At 38.4% G+C, this 18,731-nt stretch overlaps 1 protein-coding gene across 7 annotated transcripts in view; it reads left to right on the plus strand.

Moving 5' to 3' along the window:
- Positions 1 to 18,731, plus strand: part of PTPRM (protein tyrosine phosphatase receptor type M) — a 490,017-nt gene that overhangs the window by 323,351 nt on the left and 147,935 nt on the right. For 4 of the 7 annotated variants that reach the window (XM_072152202.1, XM_072152203.1, XM_072152204.1 and 1 more), the window contains exons 14-15: positions 845 to 919; positions 16,468 to 16,600. In XM_072152202.1, coding sequence (XP_072008303.1) covers positions 845 to 919; positions 16,468 to 16,600 — 208 coding nt within the window. The remainder of the gene's footprint in view (positions 1 to 844; positions 920 to 16,467; positions 16,601 to 18,731) is intronic. The other 3 variants (XM_072152207.1, XM_072152208.1, XM_072152209.1) reach the window with 1 other exon arrangement.

Here is an 18,731-nt window from a genome sequence, read left to right on the forward strand (position 1 = left end):
AGGCCCTATCCTGTGGACAGGACCTAACTTTAGTTTGTGGGAAGACCCCTTTAAGGGAACCTGTTTACTTCCCAGGCACATATGACCTATTTGACCACACATATGGCCATATAGATGAAAGCTCTTGACCATGTCAGACCGTGTGCATCTATCTATCTGCATTATAGAGATTGGGAGAGATTGCTGCAGCTATTTTCCTTTAGTTAACACTAGACCCAATATTTTGTGGAATACACTCACATTGTTATTTTATCACATATATTCACATTTTTATTCCATATTTTGAAACAATGTAATTGCTTTAATGACGTGGAAGAAATTAAATAGCAGAAAAACACAAAAGAGCAAACACGTTAAAGCCAAGTAAATCCTAAGAAAATCGACAAAAGAAGAAAATAATACAACACAACAAATAGATACAATATAACACTGTGGTTATTTGATTTCCCTTTGTTTTGCAATACGTAGCAGTACTCATTCTATCAGCTGCTATGTGTTTGTGCTTCATTGGCTTTGTGAGTTTGTGAATGGAGCCACAAATATTAAAATTATAATAGCACTCATTGTAAGGAGAAGCATAGTCTTGGTAGGAGTCTGCAGTAAATTGCATGTCTTCATTATTCATAATTTCTAACCAGAGATTTTCTAAACCATTTTCGCAATGTTCTCTTTTCTTTTACTTTCCTCCATGCTGTTTTAAACTTTCAGCTAGAAATGTGGTGTTTTGGTAGTATAATGTTGCAGAGTTGGTGAAACATTGACAGTATTCTTGTCGGCCTTGCTTCAGTCTGGCTTTTCTTCTCCTCCTCATGCATGCTGACCCGGAATTCTTCCTTTGCCTTAGCTGCGATAATCGTGACTCAGCTTACAACACCATACATTCGCATCGCCCCTGCTGCAGGCGACGACCAACTAACAGGTCAGACATTCAAGAATACACAAGTCATATTTCATCTCCTCTACCTCTTCTCATCATCACCATTATCACAACCATTCTGCTGTCTTATCTACATGTGATTATTAATTTGCCTTTTCTTTTTAGCTCTCTTTTTAGCTTTGCACTTGCTCTTGCAAATGAGAAATGTAGTATTACAAAATCATTTCATTTATGTGTCATGAATTCAATGTTACTCACTGCATGCAATTATTATGTGTGTATTGTGTGAGATGTTTTTTACTTTCTTTTTTTTTTTTTTTTAGCTTCTCCTGATTTTTTTTATTTTGAAGTTCTTTACACGTGGCTATAAATGGTGAAAAAAACATAATTATTTGTGTGTTATTACCATTGTGCATAGAAACTAAATATATCTTAAATTTCCAATCAGTTCTTCACATACTTTGGATTCCATCTTGGCCTTAATATAGAACTGAAGATGAATTATAATGTGCTACACCATCACCAAACTTATTTAACATAGAATTTAAGATTGAAATTCCTGGAGAATAACATATTTTTAAAAGCTTTACCCATAGTTTTCATATAGGAAGTACCTTACATCTTACTATAAGATGCACCCCAGATTTAGCCATCCAAAAAAGGGAAAATATATTTTACACCAATTAAAATATCCCTGTTGTTTGCACTACACCGCACACACAACTTTGCTACACCCATACATTTACACATAAAGCTCTGCTACATCCACACATTTACATGCACAGCTCTGCTACATCCATTCCTTCAAACACACACACATTGGGCATTACTATACACAGAAACACACAGCTTTGCTTTACACACACACACACACACACACACACATAAGGAACACACTGGGTACTGCTATACACAAAAACATGCACACTCTACTATACACACACAGGAAAACACTGTGCACTACTATACACAAACACACACAGCTCTGCTTTACAAACAAACACATAAGAAACACACTGGATACTGCTATACACAAAAAAGTGCACACCTCAGGCTCATTTGCATACTTTTTAAAGCTTTTTCTTCGTAAAAAGGGCATAAGAAGCTATAAAAAGATCATATGCTGACAGAGGGAGCACACACCAGCATGTAAGTGTGCTTGGTTTACAATCCTGATGGTAAATGTCCCTAAGATGTATAAACTGACACACAGATCAATGATTTCTGCTGAAAGTTTTAACTTCAGTGGTGTTCTTTTCTTAAAGGAAACTTACCATGAGGAATCTACTATCGGAAGTAGATCTGATGGCAGAATCCCTCTTTCTGCCTCTGCCCTAATCTGTAATTTAATAATCCTGAAACCTAACCTAACTTGTTAAAAACTTTATTTTAGTACCATATTTTTCGTACTATAAGGCGCACAAAAAATCGTGCCTTATAGTCCAGTGCGCCTTATATATGAACCGTACTTGCAGACAACACGCACTGTATAACATTTAAGAGTGTTTAAGAGCGCCTCGCCAGCAATATCCTGCACCAGCCCACACTGTACACCGGGCACAATACTCCACACTGGCAGGGCCGGCAATACCACCAGCGCCATAGTGCCGACCTCGCAGCAACCCTCATCGGCCGCCTGAGTAAGCAATTTTACCCCTATACCTGACAGCCCTGTAACAGGGGAAAGAGAGGGAGCCATAGGGAACCCCACAAGACTATCACCCTGCTTGAGGAGGGAAAGAGAAGGGGCAGAGGGAGACAACTTAACCCCTGCAGCTTTACCCTTGCAACATTAACCCCTAACAGCCCATACCTCTGAGATTTGAGCTCTATGCACTGGAGACACGTTTGCCTGGAACTGCAGCTGCCTTGAACGGTGCACTGGTCTGCCTCTTGCTGGTCATTCATCCTTATAATCAGGTGCACCTTATATATGAGCCTAGATGTTTTAGCAGACATTTATTGATGGTGCGCCTTATAATCTGGTGCGCCTTATAGTCCGAAAAATACGGTAATATGTAGATTAACTGCAGAGGCTACTTGGGCTTGTAAAAGCCTTAGCTCCCAGTATGTCCAGCACCTAAATTTTTCACTATAGAGAGAGATAGACACTATTTATAAATGACCTAATTGGATACAACTAGAAATGAAATGCCATCTTATATGAACACAATACAGACAATTAAAGAAGCAGAAAAAGAAAAATTATGGATGCAAATTGCATTAACCTTTTTAAGTGGACATTAGCATTACCGTCCCTTATAATTGTCCCCATTTATCAATCTGATGGCCATTGTGAGTGGGATCCACGTTTGAATGCCAATAAAGATAATTACAATTCTCTGTATATACAAATTGTTCAGTTTTAGGGATGTTTTTAAAATATTTTTTCAGGATCTAATGTTGAATAGAAAGAAATTAGGGCAAAAGTTTGCAGGAAATCAGTTTGCTTCTGAAGCACATTTCTGTTGCAGAGGCACTGGAAATAAATTGTCTCAGTGAGACTCATGTATTATCTGCCTTCTGCAGACAACATTTTTGGACAGTGACAAATCATTCATGAATGGGTCACCATGCGTTTTGTAACCATGATATGGAAAAGCACCCAGACTTGCTTGCATTTATGCACAATATTTTCTCAGAACAACTAAATACACTCTAATTAAACTGAACGGCTCCTGTAAAACCAATATTATTTAATGCATTACATTAACGAATGTGGACTGGTAACTGTAGGAAAAGGATGTATGAGGATCTTGTTAATTTTCTACTTTAACCTTTTAGTAATTAACCTGTTAACTACTCACTTCTAAATATTTATTAGTGATACACTAAACTGATATCATATGTGCCATGTCGCATTGAAACAGAAGAAGGACAGTTAGATCTTAGAACATAGCAGTTAAAGTAATTCTACCATCAAAATCCAGCAAGATAAACCAGGGATACTTACTCATAGATCCAGGCACCGTGACTGCGGCAATATTCTCATATTTGTTATCCATGGCCTCCTTTCTTCTAAAATCAACTTTTAAAATTATGCTAATTCGCCTTAAGGGCTCTTGCTGTGTTACCAGTGCATTCACAGGCACTTATACTGTCTCACTCTTCCCCTATGCCCCCTCAGCATTTACCCCTTTGTCTGTCTGATGTCATTTTACTTCAGCAGAGGAAGTTTTAGCACATAGTTGGTGGGGGAAGTACTACTTAGACACTGTTACAGCCTTAGAATCTGCAGCATGCAGGGGCTCTGGTAAAAAACCCCAGAAGCCCTTCAGGCTCATTAGTATAATCTTAGAAGGAAAGAGGCCATGGATAAAACATAAAAAAGGATTAGCACAGTCACAGTGTGTGGATCTGAATAAGTGTCCCCGGTTTAAGATGCTGGATTTTGATACATTTCCTGTAAGCGGTAAAATGCTTCAGGTTTATGTCTGTCAAGCTACATAACACAATCTTTGGTGAGTTGGGCACACTTACTGGGCATATTGTGCGCCAAATCAGTTTTATGCCAGGTTCGGCCTTTTAGGCGTGCTTTCAGGTATACAAGCTGTGATAATCCCCCCATTAGTTTCAGCTTGTTTTCATTGCTCATTTACTGATAATTTGTGTTTATTTTGCTCACAATTCTAAAAACACCTTTCAGAAATTGGAAACTATTTTTGTTTTTGAGCTAAAGGAAAAATCTGCAGTCCTGAAACTCCCGAATGCTCATTTTCTTGTTAGTATATTGCTTTATAGATGAAACTGTCAAAGCACAAAAATGATAAACATTACATGCATAAAAAGGCAATAAGTCACATGTGACATTATGGCACATCAAAGTGCATTGCATAGCTGACTGCTACAGCACTGAAAATATATTCCTCACTCAGAGCTCAGTAAGACAAGTACGGATTCATCTTTTACTGTATGGAAAAGAGAGCATCTTATGCAAAATGCTAGCAAAGTGTCCAATTTAAGACAGTGTAGGTAAAGCTGTTCACACATTTGTAATTTTGATAGATTGTATATAGTGGTGCATTTGTTTGTATTATCTACCTATTAACATATTACTGTAATTTAAAAAGAAAATAAGATGCATTGTAAAATATGGAGGCTATACAGTAGAAGTCATATATGTAATTATTGCCTTTCAGTGTTTATTATTGTTTATTACTGCAATTCATGGATCTGTCAGTGTCACAAGTCCCCCATCGCACTGGCATGGGACTCCATGCCACAGATAGATCCTTGAGCTGCCCCCATTACTCAGCTGCAATATTGGCAATGAACCTGTTAGATTTTTTTAACCCCTTAACGCTGAAGCCACTTTTCACCTTCCTGACACGGCCCATTTTTTAAAATCTGACATGTGTCTATTTAAGTGGTTATAACTTTGGAACGCTTTAACATATCCAGTTGATTTTGAGATTGTTTTTTCGTGACACATTGTACTTCATGCTGGTTGAGAAATTTAATCAATATATTTAGTATTTATTTATGAAATAAATGGAAATTTGGCAAAAATTTTGAGAAAAACAATGTTTTCCAAATTCAAAATTTTCTACTTTTTGGAAAGTGGGTCATATCACTAAAATAACTTGATAACTAACATTTTCCATATGTCTGCTTTAACTTGGCATCATTTTTCAAACATCTTTTCCTTTATTTAGGATGTTAGGAGGCTTATAACTTTAGGTGCAATTTTTCAGATTTTCACAAAAATCATCAAAACCTACTTTTGGAGGGTCAATTTAGTTAGAAGTGACTTTATAAGGCCCACATGACAGAAAACCCCCACAAATGACACCATTTTAGAAACTACACCCCTCAAAATATTCAAAACAACCTTTGGGAATTTTGTTAACCCTTTGAGCGTTTCATGAGGGTGAAAGATAAATGAAAGTGAAATTAGAGAAATGTAATTTTATCTCACTATAGATTCATTGAACACTAAAATTTGCACCTTCACAATGGGTTAAAAAGGAAAATGCATTTTACAATGTTTAGGTCAATTCCTCCTGAGTATGCCAATACCCATTTTGTCACTGTACACTGCTGTACGGGCACAGGGGGGCACCTGGAAGGGAAAGAGCGTTGTTTCGTTTTTGCAGGGCAAATATGGCTGAAAAAGTTTTCATGTGTCAGGATGCATTTGGAGAGCCATAATGGTACCAAAACAGAGAAAAGCCCCAACATGAGACACCATTTTGGAAAGTACACCCCTTGGAGAGTTTAGCAGCGTGTAATTTGTGTATTTTCCCCAACAGGTGTTTGATTCAATTAGGCCCCAAAAGTGAAAAAAGGTGAACATTTTCTCAAAAAAGTCACTTTTACCCCAAATTTTTGTAAGCCACAAGGGATAAAAGATAAAACAACCCCATAAATGTGTAGAACTATTTCTCCTAAGCACAGAACTGCACCACTTTTGCATATAAAGTGTTGTATGGGTGCACAGTAGGGCTCAGAAGGGAAAGAGGGGCTTTGGCCTTTTAGAAGCCAGATTTGACAATCATCCTTTACATGTGTCAGGATGCATTTGGAGAGCCCTAGTGGTACCAAAACAGAGGGGAACCCCAACAAGTGTCACCATTTTGGAAAGTGCACCCTTTGGAGAATTCAGCAAGGTGTGATATGTGTATTTTCCCCTACAGGTGTTTGCTTCAATAAGGTCCCTAAAAGGAAAAAAGTGAACATTTTCCCAAAAAAGTCACTTTTATGGCTAATTTTTGTATCCCATAAGGCATTAAAGATGAAACAACCCCAAAAAATGTGTACTAGCATTTCTCCCGAGTATAAAATTGCCCCACACATGCAAATAAAATGTTGTATGGGTACGCAGTGAAGCTCAGAAGGGAAAGAGGGGCATTGGCCTTTTAGAAGCCAAATTTGACAGACATCCTTTACATGTGTCAGCATGCATTTAGAGAGCCGTAGTGGTACCAAAACAGAGCGGAACCCCAACAAGTATCACCATTTTGGAAAGCACACCCCTTAGAGAATTTAGCAAGGTGTAATATGTGTATTTGTCCGTAAAGGTGTTTGATTTAATTAGGACTTAAATAGATAAAAGGTGAACATTTTCCTATAAAGGTCATTTTACTCCTAATTTTATATAGCCACAAGGGATAAAAAAATGTAATAACCCCTCAAAATGTCTAAACCTATTTCTCTCAAGTGTAGAAGTACCCCACATGTGTATATAAAATGTTGTATGGGCGCACAGTAAAAGGAAAGGGGAATGTTTGCCTTTTAGAAGCCAGATTTGACAGAAATGTTTGACATGCATTTGGAGAACCCTAGTGGTATAAAACAGATAAGAATCCGAAAAGTGACCCTAATCTTTGAATGCACACCCCTTAGAGAATTTTGCAATGTGTAATATATGTATTTGCCCCTACAGGTGAATGATCCAATTAGGCCCGAATCATTAAAAAGGTGAAAATTTTCCTATAAATGTCACTTTACCTCTAATTTTTGTAAGCCACAAGGGATAATATATTAAATAACCCCAAAAAGGTGTAAAACTATTTCTCCCGAGTGTAGAAGTACCCCACATGTGCATATAAAATGCTTTATGGACGCACAGTAGAGGAAAAGAGGAATGTTTGTCTTTTAGAGGCCAAATTTGCAAGAAATCCTTCACATGTGTCAGGATGCATTTGGAGAGCCGTAGTGGTACCAAAACAGAGGAAAACCCGAAAAGTGACCCTAATTGTTGAATGTACACCCCTTGGGGAATTTAGCAAGGTGTAATATGTGGTGTAGTGTAATACACGTGGTGAAATGAGCATTTTGAACATATAGGTGGTTTCCAAATATGATGTGCAATGGAGTCCAAGATGGAAATTTCAATTATTTCTGGAAAGTTCAGTGCCCGTTATGTGGCGCCCCTTATGAAATAATGGAGGGGTGTAGGGAGCAACAGGAAATAACAGTTGTTACAATTATTCATTTTACCGAAATTAATTCACAATAGGTTGGGCGTGAATTGTGAATGTCTAGTGTATAAGGAGGTAGTATATATCAAGGGACCAACTAAACTTTTGTCACTCTGGAGTTGTCGCAGGTCTCTTAGTAGTATATAGTGTCCATCCTTAGTATATAGTGTCCATCCTTAGTATATAGTGTCCATCCTTAGTATATAGTGTCCATCCTTAGTATATAGTGTCCATCCTTAGTATATAGTGTCCATCCTAACTCCTCTTTTGGAACAGACTCTTTATTGAGTCCTATCATTAGAAGCAGCAGAATTCACCGGGAAAATGCTGTCCTGGCAAAACACAGAAACATCTAAACCAGAGGTACTGGGGCCCCGTCCTTCTTGTCCCAATATTAGTTTCCTAATATCTTTCTCTTGAAATCGGAGAAATGATACGGCAGGACATGCACATTGGAACAGCTCGTAAGAGTTGTACAGCATCATCTGAACAATGTGCACAGCCAGCGCTTTTCTTCGTTTTAGTAGGGAAATTATCGCCAAGTGTTGCTCTTATTCACCTTAGCGATGCCCATTGTGACGAATATTGCTGCTTTTGGCTGGACCAAATCGACCAGCCAATAGCGGCAAACATGGACAGAGGGGGGCAACAAAACCCCTCTGGACCGCAAGGCACAATTGGTGGCTTTCAGGAACAGCCGCCACCCTGCCCCGATCACCGTGTCTACAGACATAGTGACCGGTATTACTGACGTCATAAGTAAATTCGCTGCTATTGGCTCGTCTGAATTGATGAGCCAATAGCAGCGATAATAAACTGGGGTTGTGTGGGGGGAACGTAACCCTTCTGGTCCATGGGGCAGGATGGATGGCTGTCAGGAACAGCTGCCGTCTTACCCCAATCAGTGAACAGCCGCCGTCTTACCCTGACCGGTGTTGTAAAGTCACTACTCGCCGCACCGTTCTATAACAACGCTCGTTGGGAATAGGCTATACAATCTTTATTTATTTTTTAAGCAATTTAGACAAATAAGGGCTTATTTTTTGCGAGACGAGATGCACTGTAAAAAAAACTTAATTTTAGTGGGTTTTTAGCTTATTGAAGCAATTTTATTAACTTTTTACGTGTGGAGGAAAATAAAATCATCAATTCTTGTTTTGGATTTTTAGCATTTTTTTGGGGGGTTGTTCACTGTAGCATAACAATAATATATTATCTTTATTCTACGGATCACTACGATTACGGTGATACCTCATTTATATAGTTTTATTTTTATTTTTCCAATTTTATTGAAGGAAAACTAGAATAGAAAAAATTGCATTTGTTTTAGTATTGCCATTTTTATAGCGGCATAATTATAGTATTTTTTGGTTTACGGAGCTGGTTGTAAGCTTATTTTTTGCGTGACAAGTTGCTCTTTTTATTGGTATCATTTTGGTGCTTGTAACTTTTTCGGATCACTTTTTAGAACATTTTTTGTAAAGCAATTTGATAAAAAGTTTTAATTTTTGGCAAGTTTTTGGGTTTTTTTTTTTACCATGTTCACCGAGCGGGTCCAATTATGATTAGGATTTATTGTACAGATTGTTACGGACGCAGCGATACCAAATAAGTGGGGTTTTTTCGTGATTTAGTGTTTTTTATACTTTATTACTTGTGTAAAGGGAAATGTGGTGTTTGGGGGGACTTTCACTTTCTTTTATTATTTATTTTTACTGTAAAAAACCTTTATTTATTTATTTTTACTTTTTTTACAGGTAATTACATCTAAGCTTGAACAAGTGATCTTCTGATCACTTGTTCAAGCTTTTTTACAGATTACACAGTGCAATACAGATGTATTGCACTGTGTAATGTAAGACACTGAGCATGCTGCGCATGCCCAGTGTCTTACAGCCGGGTCCTGCCAGAAGGCACGGACCCGGCTTCCGGATCAAGATCTTGCAGCCCCGGGCACCGGCAGTCCCGGGGCTGCGATCTGAGCAGCGGACCCCCCCGGTACGCGCCGCGGGGGGGTCCGATTCAGGTAATATAGACATTTAAATGCCTCTGACACGCCGCGGTCAGCGCGACCGCGGCGTGTTAGGGGTTAACACCCGCGATCGGAGAAATCTCCGATCGCGGGTGTTAGAGGCGGATGTCAGCTATAATATATAGCCGACACCCGCAGCTTCTGGCGCCGGCTCCGTTCAGGAGCCGGCGCCAGAAGCTTGACGTAATAGTACTGCATTTTGCGGGAACGCACCTCCCGCGATGCAGTACTATTACGTCAAATGTCGGGAAGGGGTTAAACTTCACTTTCTTCTCAATGGTGCTTGATACATTTTTGTGGAAGGGGTGTTTGCTGTGTCCAATGCTTTAAAGCGAACCTGTCACCAGGATTGTCATTTATAGCTGGTGTCAGGTTCCAATCGCCTATGCTATTCTGTTTTTAAAAATACCTTTGTCAGCATTCTGAATCATTTCAGTAGTTTATAATAGTTTATTTTACATTACCTCGCTGACCTGTGCTGAGTCTTGGGTAAAGAGAGGAAGTTTATTGGGAGGCTGCAGCCTGTGTGTGCCTGTGTTTTTTCATCCACTCATTCAGCTCATCATGTTCATTGAAGAGGCAGGGGAGGGAGGGGGATGGTGTGGAGGAGATTAAGAATGAATGAGAACATATAGGCCGATACAGACTGCATCTGCCCCCTCCCAGCTACGGGACCACACACTGCTGGCAGGGATCCAGGTCATGTAAAATAAACTATTACAAACTACTGAAATGATTCAGATTTTTGAAATCAGCATACCGTGGGCTATTAATATTTGTCACGATCTAAAAATAATATTCCTGGTGATGGTTTCACTTTAAGGTACAGAAATCTCTTGCCAGATACAGTATGAAAAAATGTGAACATCGTGTAACAGGGTATGTTACTGCAAAAATATAATAGAATCTGTCGGGTCAGCATGGTCCTTTTTAGCGTGAGACCACGCCCCATTTTCATATGCCACACCCCTTTTGTTGAGCTATTTGTAGGAGAGCCAGAAAACTGTCTCAAACCCTTTATAAATGTGGTGCAGACAGTTTTTAGTGCAAAGTATGACTGAATTATGTTGTGTACAGATTAATAAATATCTCCAATATTCTTTATTTAGATTCCATTAATGATATTGGACAAAACCTCTGCCAGTCTATGTAGTGCTTTGTGAAGTCTTAAATCCTTTCACACAAGCCTTATGCATTTATTTTATGTACTCTGCTATCTTTCAGTAACATTAAATGCACACAAAACTTCATTTGACACTAACCATATATTGTGCCGCCCCCTATTACGCCACCTTCATGTCAAGTGGACGGGGAGGGTGCAGAGTGGGCACAGCCATAACACGCAGATGCCTGGGCTGCGGACACCCTGTGTCGGCGCATTAGCTATGGCCCATGCTAGTTCCTTGCATAGGGTATAGCGCAGTTCTACCACAGACCTCTTATTATTCTAATCTTAGTATATCATAGTATTAATGCCAGAGCGTCATTGAATATCTAAGGCAAGGGGAACATCAAGAGCTGGAGACAATGTGCCAGCTCTTTATTAAACTTACAGGTAATCTCCCCTATTACGTTAGAAAGAAGTAGAGCTATGCATAAAACTACTCCTTAATTGATGAAATCCTGCAGGTCTGAATAGGATGTGTAGGGAATTTTACTTAAGACTTCAAAGTGGCAACATTTTTCATTTTCAAAAGTGAACATTGTTGTGATAGTTATCATATCAATTAGTGTACACAAAATCTATGTAAAGTGTATCTAAAATGCCTTGTGCCAAATTGCCCCATTGTTTTAGATAGTTTTGAGACCCTTTTACTCTTTGTATGACAAAAAAGTCATAACTTCACAGTAAGGAGTGTGACTTTTGTTTTACAAAATGATGGCAATGTTCTGTACCTAAGGTTAGATTGGACTCAAACTTAAGCAGATTTATCATTTTGCATCAGACACCACTATTAAATCTGCAGCATAAACTTTGTAGAAAATTGAAGTGAACTTTTGCAGTTTCATCCTTTGCACAATGCATTAGCGAATCCTGTTAAAAGTGATCTAGGGATATGGCTTGTAAAAAAGGCATCACTTTCAGACTTTCTGAAATAAATTCCGATTTCCAGACCATCCTTCTTCTTTTTGACGACTCTCATGATGAATACTGTCACACTTTGATTAAAAAATTGGAAGCCTTGGTAAAAATACTACAAGGGAGAGGCTTGACTGCAGTGAATTGAACATGCATCTCTTATATTTTTCATCTTAAATTTATTTAGAGAATTGATATTCCATCAGAAGACGGTTTGACATTCCATCACATTATGCAATAAACAATGTAAACAAGGCCTTAGAAATAAGGGAGCTGGAGAAAGACAGTACCCGCTGCAAGGCACTGGTTATCTCATTTAGGCAGATATTAAATGTGGGTGCCAGTGGTATGATACTCAGCTGCTTCCCACTTTGTGAATAAATTGCTTAGAAGGAGTCTTTTGACTACCAGATGTGACCTAGATTTTAATTTCCAAAGGCAAAAATAGTCTATTGTACTGAAAAACAATTGCTGATGAAATGCATAGAACATGAGCTTATCACATATTTCCAGGTGTTTCAGCTAATATGTAATAGAATTACAGCTTCACTTGTGAGAAATAATTAAGGAAAATCGTTCAGCAAATCATGTAGAGGGAAAGGCTAGACACTTATTATGTTGTAGATGTGTGGTGTATTTGTCAGGAACAAGAAAGCATGAGATGTAAATAGGATGCATGAGATGATCTGAAGTTTGGGCTTTGCTGTATGTGACTTACAGACACAGGACAAGTTGTGCTTTCTACGCCTGGTGCACTTGTTACACGAGAGATCAAGGACTCCAGCGTTTTTCACAGGACCTTTATGGTTTTATAATAAGGACACAGACTCTTTCACATTGCCAGGCACACATGAATACATTTTCCTTGTAACACTGCTGATGTTCTGAGCCACAACCTGGAATAGCACTGATAAGGTTCTGGCACAATGGATGTAGGCTTTTTAAGGTTAGATATGCAACCTGCCAACCTTTATGTAAGAAATTCAATAAAACTGTATTCCATAACGCTTCTTTATTGTATGATTTCTAATAAAGGTTTATAATAAATCAATACACGTTATTAATTACATAAAGCACCGAAATCTCCTGTCATGCCTGCTTCACATGTCCACATAAAGGTTAGATTAATTTATTATGTCCAAAATGTTCACAAAGATATTACCCCACACGAAACACAAATCCAAATGCAATGTGCACATTATAATTTATTATTTTTTATAATGCAAATTATTGTGTCGCCTCCTAACATCACATTCACTCTCAAAACGTCATTCTTTCTAGTGCTAGACTGATTGATGTACCAAAGCTACCACATTACAGAAGTCTTTAGAGAATGTAGGGGAGAAGTGGACAGGAGTTGAGTAGGTTTCTGTCTCAACCAAGAACCTTATTATTTATAAAAATTTAGATTACCGTATATACTCAAGTATAAGCCGTCCCAAGTATAAGCTGAGACCCCTAATTTTACCACCAAAAACGTGGAAAACCTATTGACTCGAGTATAAGCCGAGGGTGTAGTATACAGCCAGCCAGCCCCCATGTAGTATACAGCCAGCCAGCCCCCATGTAGTATACAGCCAGCCAGCCCCCAGTAGTATACAGCCAGCCAGCCACCAGTAGTATACAGCCTGCCCTGCCCCAAGTAGTATACAGCCTGCCCCAAGTAGTATACAGCCTGCCCTGCCCAAAGTAGTATACAGCCTGCCCCAAGTGGTATACAGCCTTCCCCAAGTGCTATACAGCGTGCCCTCAATATGCAAAGCTAATAAAAAAAAATAAACTTAATACTCACCCTCCGACGATACTCGCCTTTGATACCCGGCACGGCTCCCGGTCCTCGGCGGCGGCTCCCTTCTCTTTTCTTTCTTCACTAGCCGGCAGTCGCGTCCATGCGAGCTCCGATGACATCATCAGCGCGTGCGCCCGTCGGCAGATTGAATGGACGCGACTGCCGGCTAGTGAAGAAATCAGAGAGAAGCGGAAGCAGCCGCCGAGGACCCGGGAGCCGCTGCCGAGGATCCGAGTGCTGGAGGGTGAGTATTAATATTTTTTAAATTGACTCGTGTATAAGCCGAGGTGAGGTTTTTCAGCACATTTTTTGTGCTGAAAAACTCGGCTTATACACGAGTATATTCGGTACTAATTTTCTATGATGTCCTATTTGATCCCACTGAGTGACTGAGAGATGGAGATGACCAGGGTCTCCTCTGTTTTCCTTGTGCAGTGTATGGGAGACATCACAGCTACTCTCCACCCACCTTGAGGGTACGTTCACATACAATGTAGGTTCCCCAGGGTAGCAGACAAGGACTACCATATACAATAACAGCAAAGTGAATGAGAACACTCTGCATTTACAGCATGTAGAGGGAACAGTAGAATGGCACTCACCCAAATCTTCTTTTTCAGTCCGGTTTATTTAACAATACTCACACAAAAATTGACGTGTCAATACATAACAAAGGGAGGGATGAACTCAGGGATGAACACAGGGACTCACGATAAAACAAGGTACATGACAGCTGTTCCCTCTACATCACAACCAATATATTGCTTTGAATAAGAGCACCACCCTGCCGGACTCCCTATCCTCTTCACCTTCCTATAGAAGTCTGACCACCAGAGACTGATAATTCGAATATACGAAATGGGGCCACCCATCCCCCCTTTTCCTCTCTCTGTTACACTGCAATTACAGCATGTTGCAGATTTTCCCTTTGGCTTTCAATCTTTGCAAAATATAGATTGAAGGAGTGGAAGATTTGCTTTGTGGCTAAGATTTCAGCACAACCAAATAGCACCATAAAAAACATTCAATTTCTGACTTTTTTCCGGTAGTGTATTTCAGGCTAAACTGCTGTTGAATTTCCATTTCATAAATTCAGCATAAACCTCCCATTGGGACATGCCCATTGAAATTATAGGTGTAAACAATGGGAAGCAAAAAAACACAGATTGTATGACATAAAAAATACACTATGGACAGGATGGACTTTTAGGTCAGAATTAACAATGTGTGTGACAAAGACATCCTGTGACCTTTACAGGTCTCCCTTCTAGTTTTTACATTAGCAATACCATTTGTGATGCGAAGTTAACAGATTCGTTAGACATTTTACTGGTTCATTGGAGGAAAAAAAAATAAAAGCAGCCTTCATCCTTTGTTATCAACTTTGTCAAGGCATATATTCACAGGCATAGTACATTACTGGAGATATTATAAGGTATTTCCAATAATGAAGACTAGGGGTCATCTGCCACGAATACTAGTATTTCAGAATATATAGGGATAGGCGTGTAAGAAATTCCATTACAAACATTTTGTTGTTTCTCTGCCATGCATGTCACTTTAAGTGTGGCATAGAGTGGGAGAGGCAGTCTTAATAAATTCCCTTCATAACGCCCAATGTTTCTACCTTGTTACCCTTAAAATAAAACAACCCCCCCCCCCACACACACACAAAATAAGACCTAGTAAAAAAAATTTCAAGGCCTCCCCTGAAAGTAACAACTAGCAGCAGTCATTGCTACCCCCCCCCCCCTTCCTCATGTCATAGTAATATTGGTAGATCATTTATATACTGCCAGAAGTTGTGACATGAGTGAATGGGATAAAATCACTTATTGTCGCACTGAAAATGTGAAAAGTTAGCAAAACAAGAAGGGATCATTAAAGGAATGTGTTATTACTAAACATGAGAGATTGTGGCCAATGCTTCCAATAGAAATAGAGTCACATGAAATTCCAAGTTTAGAGAGTTATAAGGACAGAGAAGTTTTTATTTTTTTTCGTTCATGGAAAAATAAGACATCCCCTAAAAATAAGCCCTAGTGCCTCTATAGAGGAAAAGTAAATATAAGACACTGCCTTATTTTTGTGGAAACATGGTGATACAAACTTCAGATCTGTAGGAGATTTCCATGTTGTAATATTAAGATACAGACAGTTCCCGGGTAATGTACAAGATAGGTTTTTTAGGTTTGTTCTTAAGTTGAATTTGTATGTAAGTTGGAACTGTATATTTCATAATTGTAACCCAGTCACATTTTTTTGTCACTGTTACAATTGGATTTTGCAAATGTTGGGTTGTCATCAGAACCAGGATTAACAATAAAGCTTAATTGCAGACATCTTTAATAACTGTTATAGCTGTTTATTGTAGTCTATGGCAAAAGTACAGGTACAGGTACAGGTCCGTTTGTAACTAGAGGTTGTCTGTAAGGCAGGTGTAAGTAGGGGACCACCTGTATTGGCAACTATACAGCAGTTCCCTTTCATGAGGGAAATAACAGCTAGAGATGGGATCATGTTAAAGTGCCGGTCAATTGCAGGACTTCATAGGATTAGTCAAATCATTTATGTGTCACCTATGCAACATATTTACAATTTTTTGGAAGATTTTTTTCATTTGAAGAGTTTTGTTTTATGCTTTACATCTACTAAATGGAGGGAAGGAGGTTGTGACTTTTTTCATTTATAATAAATAGAAATTGTATTTTATTTCTCTCCTGTGATTCTCAAAACTTCTTTTCCTTTTTAAATACATCCATTTAGGTTCTGCAACTCGCAAGCCAGATCCTGAACCTGAAAAACAGTCAGATCACACTGTGAAAATAGCTGGAGTCATTGCAGGAATCCTTCTGTTTGTTATCATATTCCTGGGCATCGTCTTGGTAATGAAGAAAAGGTGGGTGGCTTCCTAATGTTTTCATATGCTTTTATATTGTACAATCATAATAAATGAAGCTCGGACATATGAATGAAAAATGTATGATAAAAAGCTTGATGAAATGGCTTTAGTAGTTAGATATTACAGTTTTTAAATTCAATGCCTTCCAAAAGCTATAACTCTCACTATAGCTGTAGGGGAATTTGTTTTTTTGCAGGACAATGTGTAGTTTTTAATAGCACAATTTTATACTGTATAGTTTTAAAAGATCTGATGCTATTTAAAAACACAACATAAATAACATAAAACCATTTTTTTCTCTGGATCAATAATTATACAGCAATACCAAATTGATATGGTGTTTTAGTATTAGATAACCTATAATGAAATCATTTTTTTTTGGGGGGGGGGGGGGAGCACTTTTTTATATCATCTACTCCCAAGAGCCATGGCTTTAGATTTTTTTTCCATTGTAGCTTCGTAAGGGGTTATTTTTTTGCTTACTTTGTAGTTGAAAACTTTTAGTTTTCATTTACACAACCTTGGCATATAGCATATACTTTGTGATCACTTTTAAAATCATTTTTTTATGTGATTGATGACAAGGGACAGGAGTGGATGTAATAAATTATGTGTGATTTTACATGTTTTTTTTGGAAAGTGGGCATTTTTTTTACTTTCTTTTTAAAGACTTTTTTTTCTCTATTTATTTATTTTGTCCCACAAGGGGACATGAGATCACTTGAAAATATTCTACCTGGCCATACATCTGTTATGGCCTGATGGAAATATGTTACAGGCAGTCCGACCTAAAGGAACACACTGTAGGAACCCCAGCTACAGTGTGACACCGTCGGCACCACACAGTCAGGGTGCTGATGAGTGACAGATGTGGCATGTGTGACCACTGTGTCTAAGAAGTTAAACACTGGGGATTGCAGCTTTCTAGTCCCAGTGTTAGTGACCTGGTGCTTGGTTGTAATAATTAAAAGCTACATAATTGTGTTGTTGTTATGTTTTACTGTACTATTTTTCTTCTTGTAACAACTTTGAGTCTACTTTAAAACTTACCTTAACTAAAGAGAACCTGTCAGCAGTAATAGAGCTGATAATCTTATACCAGTAGATTGTTATACACTGAGGTCAAGCTCTCCCTTCCACTGAATGCCCACTTTGCTATAGCTGAAAGTCCTGCATCCAGTGACCACAGGCTCTCCAGAAGTCTGGTGAATAATGTTAATCATAGCCTAGGCAACATCTTGAGGTGGGGAGAGCTTGACTTAAGTACTAAACACTCTGCCTCTTCTAATTTATACATCACATTTCATAGTAGACTCTTTGGATGATACCACCATGCTGATCCATAAAAGAAACATTATCTGGGAGGTAGCTGATTGAAAACGTAATGTTAGTTGTTTAGTAGGTCAATTTCTGCTGCCAGGTTCTGTTAAAGTTATATGCCTAAGCGCTGCAGAATATCATGGCATATATAAAGATTATTATTACTATCATATAAAACCTATTGAAATACAGTTGATAATCAGTAAACAAGGGTTTAGCTTCTCCTTTTATACTTGCTTATCAAATGTGTGTTTTGTGCATTGTATATCAGCCTAAAATGCACATATGACAGTGCTTATTACCATTCAATGCTTGACCCCAGTATATGATTTCTTGAAAAAAGTCAAGCTGGATTTATTTCATTTCTGTAAAAACAGTTTTATGCAATCAACTATATGTATGTGTTGCTGGTCTTCATGGTGTATTTATACCAGGTGGAACGTGAGCAAATAAATGAATTATTTGTATATCGACAGGAATTGTCTTTATCAGATGTTCTTTTTTATATCAGTCTTTTGATTGCCTGGAACGCTATACCCTTTTACGGTATATTACAGCAATATTTTTAAAAAACACACGAAGCTCTGTCATACCATCTGTGCGTGACAAATTGTTCAGGGAAACTATGCTATCCACGACTACAACTTCCCTTGTACCTCTCATTGTTATAAAGCGATTCCAATTAAAATATTTAAAAATACCTCAAGAAAAGAAATGTTCAGGTTTTGTGTGTTTTGCCTTGAGCACGGTGATAAATTTCCTTTCTACATTATGTGCTTTTTCATCAGTTTCTCTTTAATGGCTATTT

Source organism: Engystomops pustulosus, chromosome 5, assembly GCF_040894005.1.
Source record: "Engystomops pustulosus chromosome 5, aEngPut4.maternal, whole genome shotgun sequence".
Classification (NCBI taxonomy): domain Eukaryota; kingdom Metazoa; phylum Chordata; class Amphibia; order Anura; family Leptodactylidae; genus Engystomops; species Engystomops pustulosus.